The 14,511-nt window shown below is 42.4% G+C and overlaps 1 protein-coding gene across 3 annotated transcripts in view; it reads right to left on the bottom strand.

The window, feature by feature from the left end:
• Nucleotides 1-14,511, bottom strand: part of LOC311030091 (voltage-gated potassium channel subunit beta-2) — a 47,803-nt gene that overhangs the window by 8,115 nt on the left and 25,177 nt on the right. For all 3 annotated transcript variants that reach the window (XM_084035644.1, XM_084035645.1, XM_084035643.1), the window contains 10 exons: nt 8,786-8,829; nt 8,624-8,661; nt 8,279-8,358; nt 4,536-4,580; nt 4,033-4,077; nt 3,769-3,812; nt 3,382-3,468; nt 1,793-1,878; nt 988-1,108; nt 717-811 (listed from right to left, as the gene is read on the bottom strand). In XM_084035644.1, the coding sequence (XP_083891770.1) occupies nt 717-811; nt 988-1,108; nt 1,793-1,878; nt 3,382-3,468; nt 3,769-3,812; nt 4,033-4,077; nt 4,536-4,580; nt 8,279-8,358; nt 8,624-8,661; nt 8,786-8,829 (685 nt within the window). The remainder of the gene's footprint in view (nt 1-716; nt 812-987; nt 1,109-1,792; nt 1,879-3,381; nt 3,469-3,768; nt 3,813-4,032; nt 4,078-4,535; nt 4,581-8,278; nt 8,359-8,623; nt 8,662-8,785; nt 8,830-14,511) is intronic.

The following is a 14,511-nucleotide window of genomic DNA, read 5'->3' as shown; positions in this document are numbered from 1 at the left end:
TGAACCAAACAGCACACAAGTCACCCAAACGAGATCACAACACCAAACTGGCGTTCTACTCCACAGTCACGGACACAGAATCCCACAGACACACAACATGCCGCTCCGCTGCAGAGACACATCCAGGCAGGTGTTAGCTGCTGTTAGAGCTAACGCTGCGCTTTGTGCTCAAATTCTCTCTTCCCCCCCCCCCCCAAAACATAATTGTTCTAATGAAAACTGAAGTTAATCTGCCTCATGAAATACTCCACTGGGTTTATTACTGCTCACTGAATCAAAAAATTAAAACTCCTCCTCATTGATGTTCCTTTGTGCTTAAATCAAAAATGTGAGTTCACTGAAATAATGCTGTATTGCTTCACCTACTATTTCATTACCAATTAAATTATTTCGTTTTAGTTTAAAACATCAAAGTATCCATAAATAAAATGTGTCAAATAAAAAGACCATTTTAATAACAATGGTCTGTTTGTATGTTTATATGTGTGGATGCCAAAATGCATTCAGCTAACATCAGCTGGCAAACGTTGTGGAGCAGCACGGCTGGGGAAGACGTGCCCGGTGCACGCGGCACTGAACACAGAGATGCGTGAGGTGTGCACAGAGTTACGGGACCTGAAAGACACACAACAAACAAACAAACACACAAACAAACCAGCAACCAGTAGGGAGACACACAACGGTGACAGAGGATCAGATAAAGAAGGTTTGAGTACCTTCAGAGAGGCCCGAGAGTAGGGAGGCACCCGGCCGTCATATTTCCCTGAGATGATCCCACAGGCCAGTGGCGACCACGTCATGGCTCCCACGCCTGAGAGAAAAACATGGGGTCATCATGACGCCATCGGAGACATGTAGCTCTTATTTCGTCCTTGGACAACTAAACACTAGGTCGTTGCTGCACAAGTTAAAATCCTGGATCTCTGAAGCAGTTCACCCGTGGCCTGAGAAGACTTCAACCGAAGCCCCAAATCCATCACTGCTCACCTATCTTATGGAAGAGCTCGGGGAGCTGCACCTCCACCTTCTCTCTCTGGAACATGTGGTACTCGGCCTGCTCGCAGATGGGAGGAATCTGGTTGAACTGTCGCGCCACAGAGTAGGCTTCCTAAAGGAAAACATGTACGAAAGGAGAAGTGGGCTCATATACAGCAGAACGTCATAAAAGTCATTCAAATGTCATAGAATAGTAGGCTATGCCATGAGAAATGTCAGGAAAAGTCATAGTATGCCATAAAACATGTCACAAAGGTCAGAGTATACAGTCACAATGGCAGACACACATTGTTTTTGTTCCCCCACCACCTGAAAAATCATTCCAACCAATTCAAAGTCTGTATAAACCATCAAATTATCTAAATGTTGTCCTTTCACTTTGTTTGTTTGTTGTTTGCATAAAAACACACAATTCAAATGATAAGGGAAATAAAAAACAAATGTATTTATTATTTATTGATAAAAGAATTCTCAGCTGCTTAGAGTAAGTTAAACAGGTAATTTTAACTTGCAGGTTGTATATATTTTATATTGCTGTGAAAACAACGTGTATTCATAAAGCTGTTTATTGCATCACATAAATGATATGCCAAAAACAATGTCATGACAAAGTGTTTAAAAAGGCAGAGTACAGGAAGTCATAATAAATAAATGAAGATCAGGAACAGGTAACATACCAAGGTCAGAAATAAATTAAAATCTCTGTGATGAAAGACAAAGGCTGCTGTGTCATGTTGGAAATGAATACAGTATTTACTCTATGCATCCCTGATTATTTTCATTATTTGAGTCTCACCATTATCTCCATCGGGCTCCAGCGGGACGTTCCCCAGTACATGGCCATGCCTTGGTTTATCACATGGGTCATTGCTCGAACGGTTTCTGGAGTCAAAAACACACAAGACTGTTAAAAACATCAAAGCTGATGAAGCTGGGAGTCTGTGTGTATCTGAGCTGCTCTGTATTTATAGAATAAATGCATTTGATATCAATCAACACAGACTGAGTCATTCAGGAGGGAAGTAGGAAAGCTGATTATGTTAACAGGAATGCTGCGTGATTCATTCTGATGAGAATTATACCTATTCATGACAAGGCACACTTGAATGGCATTGATGAAAAAATCCAGATGTTTGGGGTTTTTTCTTCTGCAGCATGCGTTAACGTAGCGATGCAGCGATACCGATATTTGATATAATTACGATTGTATAGCCTGCCATTATTTTAATAGTTAACAGTTTAGTACATGTATCTGTATTATATTTTGTTGTAAAAATGTATTAATCAATCTTTAAGTCAAGCCTGATGTTGTTTTACACATAAAAGAATGATCCCACTCACTTCCACACAGCTTATGTTTGGTTCTATCAAAAATTAAAAAATAAATCAGCGATTATGTTACTTTTCATCAAAGTGTCGACTGAGAGTTAAACAGATTATCTCTTGTTATTCTGTGAAGCCATCAGATAGGAGTTTCATTTTACAGATATATCTACCCCGTGTGACTGCCTGACTTTCATTTCCGTCTCTGCGGTGGTCAAAGTAGCGCTACATAAAACGGCAAAATACCAAGCACACTAGATAACGATCAAGCGACGAGATCAGGAGCACCAGAGGACAATAAAACGGGTGTGTTGACCCTCAATAATCCTCCATCCAGCCATCCACCTCGCTGATGCGCCGCTTCTTAAAAGTCTCTGACAACCGAATCAGCCCTCCCAGCATCTAGTGGCTGTCTTGGCTTAAGAGGGTTTTTCTGTAAACTGACAAAAAACAGCAGGTCACCACTTCTTCAGCCTGCAGACTGAACCGTAGTTTCTTCCAGAATAAAACACACCAGATGGTCTGACTACCGCCGCTGCTTTGAAGACACGGGCTCGGAGCTGTCCGTGTGTGAACTGCAATCTTTAAAAGGGCAGATTAGCAAAAAGAATTGCCTCGACGTTTACATCAAACAGCGGCGGCTCCTTCTGACCCACAAAATACGAAGGCGTGGTGAAAGAGCCGGAGCCAGTGGAGCATTCGACTGGAGGCAGGAGGATGACCTCTGACCGAACTCCAACCCAAAGGGAAACTTCGACACTGGAGCAGATGCAAACTATGCGACCAGCTGAGCCCACACACAGTTAGCGCTCTGCCATTTAAAGGTCTCCAGCAGCAGTATATATATCCTCATTCTGACTGTGGAGGTGGAATCACCAAGACAACACGCAGCATTTAAAAATAGATACGTTCGTTACAAGAGGTTTGTGTAGCTCAGTCTTCCTGAGAGGCACTTTTTGGAAAAAGTGTGTGCAATATGACAAAACATAAGTTAATCAGGGTGTGTGAGAAAGAAAACACAGGTGATTAAAGCAATAAAAGTAGCAACAACAGAAGACTTACCTTCCATAGGTGTGTTAGGGTCCGGTCTGTTTGCAAAAACCACGTCCACGTAGTCTAACTGCAGTCTTTCTAGAGAAGCCTTTAAACCTAGAAATAAGCACCACGGTAAGTAATGGAGGGTCTCTGTTGTGCTGCTGTAACAGAGCATTCAAAGAGCATTTAAACTCTGTTACACTACATCATTATGTTCTTTGAAAAAACTCAATCTCAATTCTCAAACTATTAATTGTACCCTAAAGTTTTCTTGGCAGCCCCAACTGTGTCAATTATTATTATTATAAAAAAAAAGCCCTTTGATGCCCCTAAAAGCCAAAGCATCTAATTAGGAAGTATTTAGTTGCTGCAGTGTCAGCGGTAAACCCAATAACCTGTGGCGCTCTTACTTACCTTCTATAATGTGTTTTCGGGATAAACCTCTTTCAGTCTCCGCTCTGCAAAAAAAAAAAAAATATTTTAAACGATTAATTGAAAACTCCCTGGGCCGACCCTCTCCGCAGTCATATAATAGCACACGTCCTTTAATAAATGTTTTATTGAAAGGACCCGACAACAGATCAGGATGACACATGACCCCATTACCAGGAGCGTCACGCAGGAAAATTACACAAGCGGATCGTTTCTCATTCCAAGAAGCAGCCGGATGAAACTTACTTTCCACCCCAGAAGATCTTTGTTGTTATCACCAGACTTGAACGTCTGAAAATGGAAAATGAAAGCACATCTGTTACAACATCTGCCAAACAGAGAATAAAAAAAAGCCTACGTAGGAGCTGGTGACGTCTGCACAAACCTAAGATTATATGTATTAACAGAAAAGCACAATTTGGCAATCGTGTGTTTCTACATTACCACATGCTACAGGAAGTCTGACTGTGTCTGAACTCGAGTCGCGCCAGTGAATGAATGTCTGTAGGTGTATAAACTGACACAGAGCTATAGAAGTGCCAATCCAGGGCCGACCAAGGCACTAGGAGTTCATCCATTATTCAGCGTCTTTGAGGAGGGACACAGGCGTGTGGGCACGGCCGCCCACATTAACCTTACATCTTCCTACCTTACTGTTCCAGTTCACACAGCCACACAATATGTACAAGGAAGCTGATGGCACAAGATTAAGGAGGCTGGCTGGGGCGGAAATTAAAAAAAAAAAATACCTCCATCCTTTCTTCTTTATGATGTTTCCCAGCACCACCTCTGCCCTGCGAAGCAGACGGAGAGAAGATTAAATCAACGCCTGCCTCTCCGAGGAAGCATTTTAAATTAAAGAAAGCGGACCCGACTCCGCACGCATACTGTACCACCTTAAAAAAAGAGACATCTGTTTACGACCGGTGCGTGGGAATTATCTTCCAGGTCAGAGAGTTAGCGGAGTCTGAGACCAGCTGTGCTGTGGAGCCACCACTATGCCACTCATTAGCAGCTACAGGGGTGCTAATGAGTGACATTATGATCAACATGGGGCTCATTAGGGGTCGGCACAGACCAGTCAGTAGGATGCCTCGCCGGTTCTCTCACCCCGTGACTCATTATTTGTCGTTTTCGGTATGCTGCTTGGAGGTGAAACAATGTGACGGACCACATTTCATGTTGACGGATAAAGCCAGCTGCTCTAATCGATGCAGTCTTCAAATAAATGACGTTTTGTTGAGAGTCAGAGGTGTTGTTGGAACCTACAAGGACCATAATTCATCTCACCTATGACACAGCACATTAGTGCTCCAGCCAGTCTGACTGGTGACCGTGGTAATCAGACAGCGATTCATCAGCTAAAGCAGACATACAGGTGGCTGAGACAGACAAGAGAAGTGACCACGCCTGGATAAATGATCAGTTACTGAAGGAGAGGAAGGAATACTTTAGTGCCATAATCCATTTTTAAGAAATGCTCTCAGCAAAGCTGCAAAACATCCACTAGTTTAAACTTTTTCTGAATATTTTTGGTGTTTTGGACTTTTTCCAAGGTATTCGGTGGATATTTTATACTTTTTTTTGGTATTTTACAGATTAAATCAAGCAAATTATATGCAGATTGCAGAGTTACCGTCATCTCCCTCCAACACCACCCTGTACATTTCTGTTCACCAACTGGACAATTTATTGGAGTTTAACTGAAATATATTTTTCTACGTGATTCTTCACACATTCTGCTGAGTCATGCAGTTAAATGTCACCAGACAGGCCTTATTTATGTATAAACAGTACAGAACATGAGTTTATACCGGATTAATAGCAATACCAAATATAATAACAAAGCTTGTGAAGAATAAGAAATTAATTATGAAAAGAACATATTTATCGAGGGTGCAACATGATATTGTTGCGGGTCATGCTTTAATATTAAACACTGCATATGTGTTTGGATTTATTTACTTTTGTTCCTCTCGTCTGTCATTATGAAAGAATACTGCTACGGTCTGCTGATCCAACAAGCAGCCCGAGTACAGAAGGAGCTGAACTACTGTTAGCCGTTTCAGACGTTGCCAGCTGGACCCACAGCTTTTTAAACAACGAGCACTGATGCAATAATGTGTGTGTCTCTGTGCATAATAGTGTGTGTGTGTGTGTGTCTCTGCGAACACCCACACAGCGCACGGTGTTGCCCTTCTGAATGTGAGTAATCCGAGAGCCCAAACATAAGGTAGCGTGCCTTGAGCAAGTCTACTTCCCTCATCTATCCAGTAATTAGGTCTTTATTCCCGCACCAAGTCCATGTTATGACTCATGGCCAACAACATAATGCCGCATTATTCGTGCATATATAATATTAGATTTCTCTGCAATTATGCTCCCAATTTGTCACTGGTCTCACACAATATCACGCAATGAGCAAAACGTCTAAGCCTGAAAAAAAAAAATGAAGAAATTCTGTTCTGCCAATTAATTGCATACTTTTTGCTGCCATATGTGTTTGCCGATAACGGCAGCTAAACGGGATAAACAGAAGATGTTTATTTGTGCAATTACATATTTGTATTTATACTTCTGAGATACAATAGCCTGCAATATTGGAATGGATTCGCTGGTTGGGAATCACAATTAATATCTAGATATCAATGTGCTGAATGCTGTATGACATTTTCTCTTTTGTCGGGCTGGAACAAGCTTGTCACATGAACCGCCGACTGCCATGCGTGGAGCCCAACGAGGAGCGCGTGCACGGTGTACAGACCGTGTTTATCCGTCCACGCCGGCAACAGAGAATCAACATCACAGCAGCCGACTGTACAGAGCAACCACTTTATGTTCTATAAGGCTGACTGATGAAAGAATTGCAGTAAGCCAGAACCAAGGACTTCACATGAAAGCTGTTCTTTTTTTTTTTTTTTTTTCCCATTCTGGGATGCAAAGTGTGTGATTTGTTTCTACTCCCGTGTGTATGTGTGTAATATAAGCTCCCCTTCGCTGCTTTGCGGTGCAAGTTATCAGGATTAACACCTGTGCAACACATACTCAAGTGTGTGACGCGCTGTCACAACATTTGCACGTGTCTAACAGATTTGTCCTTTCTGTCAAACCGATGTCGGTTTTATGCTATTTAGGTGCGAAGATTAAAGTCAGAGTCAGAGATAAACTATTTTCTGGCCCCCCCGTCCTGAACAACAAGGGAAATAGATTGCTGAAAAGCCCCCCAGGATAATGTAGTGACGACGTTGAGCAGACAACAGCTGCTGAGGCGTTCGATGAGAGGAAAACCACTGAGACCGGCTGCATGTTTTCCTTTTGTTTTACTTTGATTTTCTCTCCTGTGACACTGTGGTGAGATAATGGCAATAGGCTATTCTTGGGAGGATTTAAAAAAAATGGGACTTGGTGCTGTTAATGACAGATAGTGTTTGCAAAGGATAATCCCGTAGATTATTTTTAAAGTTACTATAAAGCCAGATTAATCCACGGTGGAATTTGAAGCATCGCTGCATCCAGTACACGGCTGCTTTCTGAGGTTAAAAATATCAACACTGTAAATTTAGACCATGACTATGAATATCTGAACCCGTATGGATGCAGCAATGACATGGTGTTGATGAAAAGGACGACCCTAATTTCAGATCCAAGGTGTTGTTTTTTATTTATTACTGTTGTACATATTTACTATTATAGACAACACAACTTAACTGGATGTAGCAGTGTAGTATTTACATCCTCTCTTATGCCCTTAACGTCTGCATGCGCACCACTGTGAATCACACTAGCACGTGGCACTCAAGCAAGGCAGCTGTGAGTACTATATTATAGACGTGTCAATCTTCACTTCAAAGACTTGAATGCACAGTTCATCTCAACTCAGTGTATTACATCCTCAATGTTCTACATTTCTGCACACTTTTTCATCAATTAATAAAATTAATCTGAGCTCCCTTTTTATTTAGAAAGTGCTTTAAAAAATTCATAATTTTACAGTATCGGAGTGACCATTTAGTCATGCCTTTTTACACTGAAGTTAGGTCCTCGGCACTATCAGCTAGTGGACTTACACCAAGTCAGAGTAGAAGAGCTGTGTTAAGTCACTGCATGTCCCGACAAAACACCTCGGTTTACTTTTACCGCACGGTCTTTTTTCATCCGTTGTTGACAACGAGCAGCTACTATTGGTAATGAGAGCAACAAGTTAGCGGCCTGCTGAGGGTCGAGTCTCTGCTCCACGTGTGTGTTAGCAAACAGAGATCAGAGGACGGGGTCGAAAAGGCGAGAGGACCTGACAACAAAACATTTTAAAGACTCGCGCTGAGCTGAAATTAAACTACGGTCAGGATTATGCATCTCAAATGCAGGTCTATACATGGTGGACTGGAGAACCTTTCCATACCTCTATTAATCTCTACCTGGTGCTTTTATGGTTTTCATTAATATTTAGTGTTACTGCTCACTGCTCAGTGACCTGTCGACAGGATATACTCACTTCCCAGCAGCGTAGACCTCCGCTGTGTCAAACAGATTGATGCCATTTTCATAGGCCAGAGTCATCAGCTGCTCTGCCATCTGTTGAGAGATTAGGGGGAACAGAGAGGGGTGAGACACCACTGATGTGAGGTGTTAAGACTTTTCAATTATTAAACCCCCCTTTACAGGCTAAAGAAGACCGTTGCTTTCCCATAACTTGTGTTTATTCTGTGGCTGGCTCTCTCTGACAGCATGTTTTCACTCTCAGTAAAAATAGGCTTCTTGAGCAACGCAGAATCATGTGAAGGGTTTTCTTTCCCGAAGCTTTGACCGATGGAGGATGACAAAATCCATCTGCTCTCACCTCATCCGTTATCTGTCCACCGAATGTCACCCAGGTTCCTGTGGAGGGCGACAGGGAGGCGGGGTCAGAGTGTAAGTACATAAACACAGGTGTACACGGATGAGCAAGTGAACTATACTATATGTTCTGCACAACGTCGTACTGCACATAGTGTATTCTCACCTAATCCAAGGCATGACACCCGCAGACCCGACTTCCCAAGGTTTCTGTCAAAACAGAGAGAATTACATTAGCATTAATGCAGCACCCAGCTGGCAGTGATTGGTGACATTTGCTCTCCGGCGGTGACGACGACCATCAGAGTAGAACTTTTAGCCTCTTTTTGAATTTTGATTGAGTGATGAATAAATAAACAACCCTACAGCTGTTCTGTAATGTGAGGAAAACCTCGTACTGCAGTGGAAGGTTAAAGTCGTGAAAGCAGAGAAGAACAGGGGTTTGTATACTGGATGTGTAAGGAAGAGCAGTAACATGTGCAGTAAAATGTCAGGGGAAAGTTGGAGAGAGGAAGAGGGTCTTAAGCAAGCGCGCCATGAAATCCAGTGAAATTTCTCAAAGCCCACCAGGATCTCTCAGCCGCCATCCGACTAAAATCCTCCCACAGCAACGCGGGAGCCTGGCCCCTCACAGCAACTCCTAAAGCTGGCATCTCTGAGCCTATCGCAGTGCAGACAGACCCCTCCGCTGACAATCACAGCTTTGGTTGGCACTTTGGTTCTTTTGTGGAAGCTTTTGAACGTGTTTAAGGCATCTATGGCTTCTAGTTAAAAGGCAATGCTGAAATCTGATTGAATTTGTTGTTTTCTGTTCCCCAGGAAGTTAGGATATACCTTCAAACCATACTAGTTCTGTTGCATCAGATATCACTGATTTAACAAATAATTAAATAAAGAAAAAGAGGTGTGCTACCTCTGGTCAACCTATTTCAAGAGATAAGCTGTCAGTGTAAAGAGATAAAAGAAATGTGGCATCAGAGGTGATGTAACATCTGCAGGAGTCAAAGTGAGCATGTGGGAGGATATATCTAATATGTTTTTATATAGAAATACAGTTTAAATGAAAAGGAGTCAGAGGATAGGTGGCTGTGTGTGCAGATGTGTGTGTTATATGACTGCTTGGGAATGCATGTGTGAGCGGGACTGTGTGTGTGTGTGTGTGTGTGTGTGTGTGTGTGTGTGTGTGGGTGGGGGTTTTGTGAGGCCATGATAAGATTGCTGAATTGCTGTGCTGACGAACAAAACACTTCATTCAATGTGGCCTGAACACAGAGTCCCAAAAAACCTGACAAATGCATTTAAAAATAAATATGGGTATATGAATTATGAAATCTCAGCACTTTCACATCTTCTTTAAGCGGGCTACATTTCAGTTGTAGTGATACAAAAAAGGCTCTCTGTAATGTCTATTTTGGAAAAGTCAATCTGGTAAAATGTTCACTTCATCATCCAACATAATTATTTCTTCTTCACTGAACCACCATGGAAGCAGGCAGAGTCCCTCCAGTCATTTACATTTTTTGTTTCCTGATCCAAAATATATCAAATCACATCATAGGTCAACCTTAAGCCCTCAGAGTTTCCGTGAGATTGTGTGATATTGAAAAATAATGAAATCATATCAAGTCGTATTTTGCAAGTTAAGAAGTTGGGTCAAGTTTATTCACAACAAAAACCTCATTAAAACGATCTGATTTGGTCAGTTGAGTCTGTAATCTTGTTAGAGTCTGAACCCGAGAGCACGATGACATCACTTATAGGAGCCAGCTGACTTATAAGCAAATACAGTCAGTCATCGCGAGGGACAAGGGAGAGAATAACAGCATCCACTGGGACCACGTGCCCTGACGGTGCACCACGGAGACAAGGTTAACACAAGTCCCCTCTGGCAAGCCACTGGAGCTTATCTACAATTAACTGCCTCTTAATTGCATGAGTAAAATACCCCCTTGGGTGGTTGGGGGGGGGGGGGGGGGGCTGCTGCTGCTCAACCTCACAGAGATAACGAAACCAAAAGCAGTGTACTGACCGAAATTGCTACTGAAGCATATTTGCCAGAGTGTTTTTAATGGTCGACTGAGGCATTTGACATTCTGCTCGACTGCATCCTTTTCCTAGAGTTTGTCTCTAAAACTGTAGAGTGCAACTGTACATTCAGCCCTTGGAGTCTTGCACTCTTCCAGATTTAAAACTCCTAATGTGATTAAATGAATTAATGTTGCTCACTATGTTAATACATGGTGCACAAGCACGTCCACAAAGCAAGATGCATGGTAAACCTGTGTAATGAGATAAACTAGGAGCAAGCGTATGCATTTGAGCCATTTTCATCAGCGTACATTGGGGCTTATCACAAAGCATAGCTTACTAAGTGTTGCATAAGCATGCTTTAAACATGAATACTGCACATTCAGTACTAGTATATTTAAGCACTCTCCTACCCTGAAAATAAGTAACCGGGATATCAGAATACACCGCGCTGCCCTTGCCATTGTTCTCATTGTAAGGATGTCCCTTTGTCAGCATATTGCTGTCTTCTATATTTTACAAGACCGGCCTTGAATGCCGCACTGTGCACTGCTGCAATGACCCTCTGCCAGGCCCTGTAAGCAGGCAGGGGTCAGGTTCCCGCTGAGCCTCAGCAGACGTGAACCACAACAGTGAAGTCATCTCTCTGACACCCTCCTCAATAATGAAGGAGACAGGCAGAGAACAGGACGGCAGCGGCTCTGCAGCCGCAGGGACAAAGCCTGATGAGACACGGGGTGACCATTGCACATGTCCAGTCCGGGTTGTTTGCTTTGAAATACGAGGAAACCTTTCTCCGGGTTAACATTAGCCTTCTGATCCCGACAGCCTGAAACCCAAGTGGGCAAGGGAAGGGGTTTTCATTTTGGTATGTTTATTTGATTAAGGGTAGCTCGGAGATCTATTCGAGGGTTTGTTTACACACAGGTTTGCATTTCACTTCAGCTGGACATAATGAATGCTTGTTTAAGTCAATCAATCAGCTCTGCTGACAACTTCGGACACCGCTGATGGAAACCGACGTGTGGAAAATAGTGTAGGATATTTTCCGTCAAGGTCAAAAGGGGCGGGGCATATCAGAGCCAGAGAGCAACCTTTCAGGCATTTATTATTGATGGATTGTTTGTTATTGCAATTATTGTCTCTTGCCTCAGCCTTTTTCCCCCAAACCTTGGGTTGTGAAAAACATTTTACTAGCCAAACAAAGACAAACAGTTAGAGGACATAACATTTATCAAGGTCTCTATCAAAGTGTCATTTCCCATGACTGATACGCACTCTTCACTCCCTTTCAGACCAGTCAAGACAATCTAAAAAATCCTGACAGACACGATGACATGCATCATTCCCTTGACATTTCCTCCACTACAGTCAGGGTTGTCTTGAGATGTCTTGAGATGTTGGGCAGGATGTCTCCCGATGTTGTTGTCAAACTATTAAAAATATGGCCACCTGAAAAGGCTACAGCAAATAAATGTCAGCCTCCATAAAAGGAACGTAACGCGCTGCAACCCAGTGGTTCACACATCCATGATGTGGTTGTGTGTCAATGTGAAGTCAGCGTACTGGACAGGACAGCACAGGGTGATGAATGGGGAAACAAGGTCACAGAGCTGTAAAGAGGAACGTGTTGAGAGATATGTTCACTGAGCGGAACTATTAATACAACCCAACACGTGGCTTCGACTTCAGAAAAACACACAGACCGGTTGCCACGAGCTCGTGTTGGCTGCAGGTGGTTTCCTCCTCCATTCAGGTTTATGTAATATTCATTCCACTTTAAGGAAGGAGCGACGCTGAAAAATACTGAATTAGAAATGTCCTGACAGGGCAATAAGTAAGAGAAGGAACGGTGTTAAGCTACTTTGCTCTGAAAAGGCTTCTCAACTCACTTCAGTGGTGTGAAGCATGAATGGTAGTGAGAGTCATTGTGCAAATCCTACAGCATTCTGCCGTGAGCCTCCGTTCACTTGCTGCCAGCTGGATGACCTTTTTTGGTAGCTTAAAACAAAACAACAAAAAAACTCTGAAATTCTTGTTTCAGCCCAAGATGGATTTGCGGAGTTATGAGTTGTGACTGGAGGGGAAGAATTTTCCCTGAGTTAAAGTGTTGTTGGGAAATACAGCAATTTGTTTTCTTGCCAAAACTTAGTTGAGAAAATCCTCGATAAAGGGAACGATTTAGCTCACCACAAAGACTGGATGTACGGTCTAGTCTTGCTCTGTCCAAACTAGATCTACCAGCATCTCAGCTCACTAATTGAAATGTTATAGCAGTGTTATAGCATGTTGCTATGCCGATGTGTCTGTGTTTTTAAATAATACATAAAATAAAGTAATAAAATTAGGTGAGAAGAAGGGTAATTTCCACATACACTTCTATTAAAGGCACCTGCCCTTTGCTGGCTATTGGGAAGAATGCAAGTTAAAAGGCACTCCAGTCTTGGCTTCACTTTTCACTACTAGAGGTTGCCAGTGAACTGTACACAGTATACTGGTATTGGACAGCAGCCGGAGAACACATCCAAAGCAATTTCATTTGTCAGTATGCGACCAACTTCATACGTACTGCACAGCAGCCAGAATCCATCAATCAACCTGCAACTTTTAGTGACAAGGCAGGCGTGTGTGGCGCCGCGGTCCTCTGCAGCTCCATATCGACTCTCAGCACTCCAATCAAATGCTCAGGATTCTATTTAAATCCCTCATGTGAATGTACACCCCTCAAATATTCTGTTTCACTGGGGAATATGTCACATATGTTACAAAAGCTGAATACGCTCTTCCCTTTCACTGGGATTTTAAAGATGTCAATAGTTTATTTTTTTACATGGGCATAAACAGATTGTTGGCTCAAAGCGTTTTCTTGGAGCTGAATTTGTTTTGTTTTTTTTCCCTTAACTCAGGCGTTTCCAAAGGCTCTTGTCTGTGGCTAAATCTATCGGTGCCCACAGGGATGGAAAATCTTCTGCTATACGCTTGAGAGGAACAAGGAAAAAACTTCCTATAACCTGGGGGATTCAGAGTCTTAGCAATGGTTTTAATACTGTATCTTTAATGTCACACTGAGCTGTGCTCCAACATCCTGACATGCTTTTAAATTGATATGGATACCGCAAGACTCAATTCACTGACAATGCCAACAGAATAAATGTATTTTATAAATCAAAATATGATAGGGGGAAAAGTAAATATCTTTAAAAAGGTAGCAAACAAAATGTAATTAATGCATTGGAAGCTGTACTGTGTCAAAGAATACTAACTAGCTCTAATTAGCTTGGAAGACACCATCTCGCTGATGAAAAGTAGTTGGTTACTGAATCGATTTAGAGCAAACTGCCTGCTGCCATCTGCCTAATTAAAAAACTGTTGAGGTTAAATATTCATGCTACACATGACTGAGCATGATGCTGCAGGGTAGATGGGATTTTCCCCTGCTCGCCTCCCCTCTGTTACTTTCAGAAGTAAGCTAAAGATCCGGTCTCCTGCTACAGTACAGCATCACTTCTATTTGTGCTACATTACTTCCTCAATCACACATTACATAACACGCAGTTCAAGTGCTCATGCAGAAAGTGAAGCTTAACGCAAATTTTGTTGTCAAAACCAGTCTGTTGATTCAGCACTCATTTGAAAACCCGCAGAATAGCAGCATAGCGTGGCAGCTTTATAATAACCATATACAGCTTTGGACTAAAGCATTATGAGATGGTTAAATAAAAATCCCTGCACGCATAAATTATGAAACAGTTCAAACGAACCGACTGGAGCTCAGATAGTTGGTGAATACAGGGCTAGCCTCTACTTGGCAGTGCACAACAGAAATGATTAATCAGGGCTATTTCTAGAGCATTTAAGGAAATC

Source organism: Eutrigla gurnardus (assembly GCF_963514095.1).
Source record: "Eutrigla gurnardus genome assembly, chromosome: 2".
NCBI lineage: Eukaryota > Metazoa > Chordata > Actinopteri > Perciformes > Triglidae > Eutrigla > Eutrigla gurnardus.
Note: the sequence above shows the minus strand (reverse complement) of the source record. Positions and strands in the feature narration are given on the sequence as shown.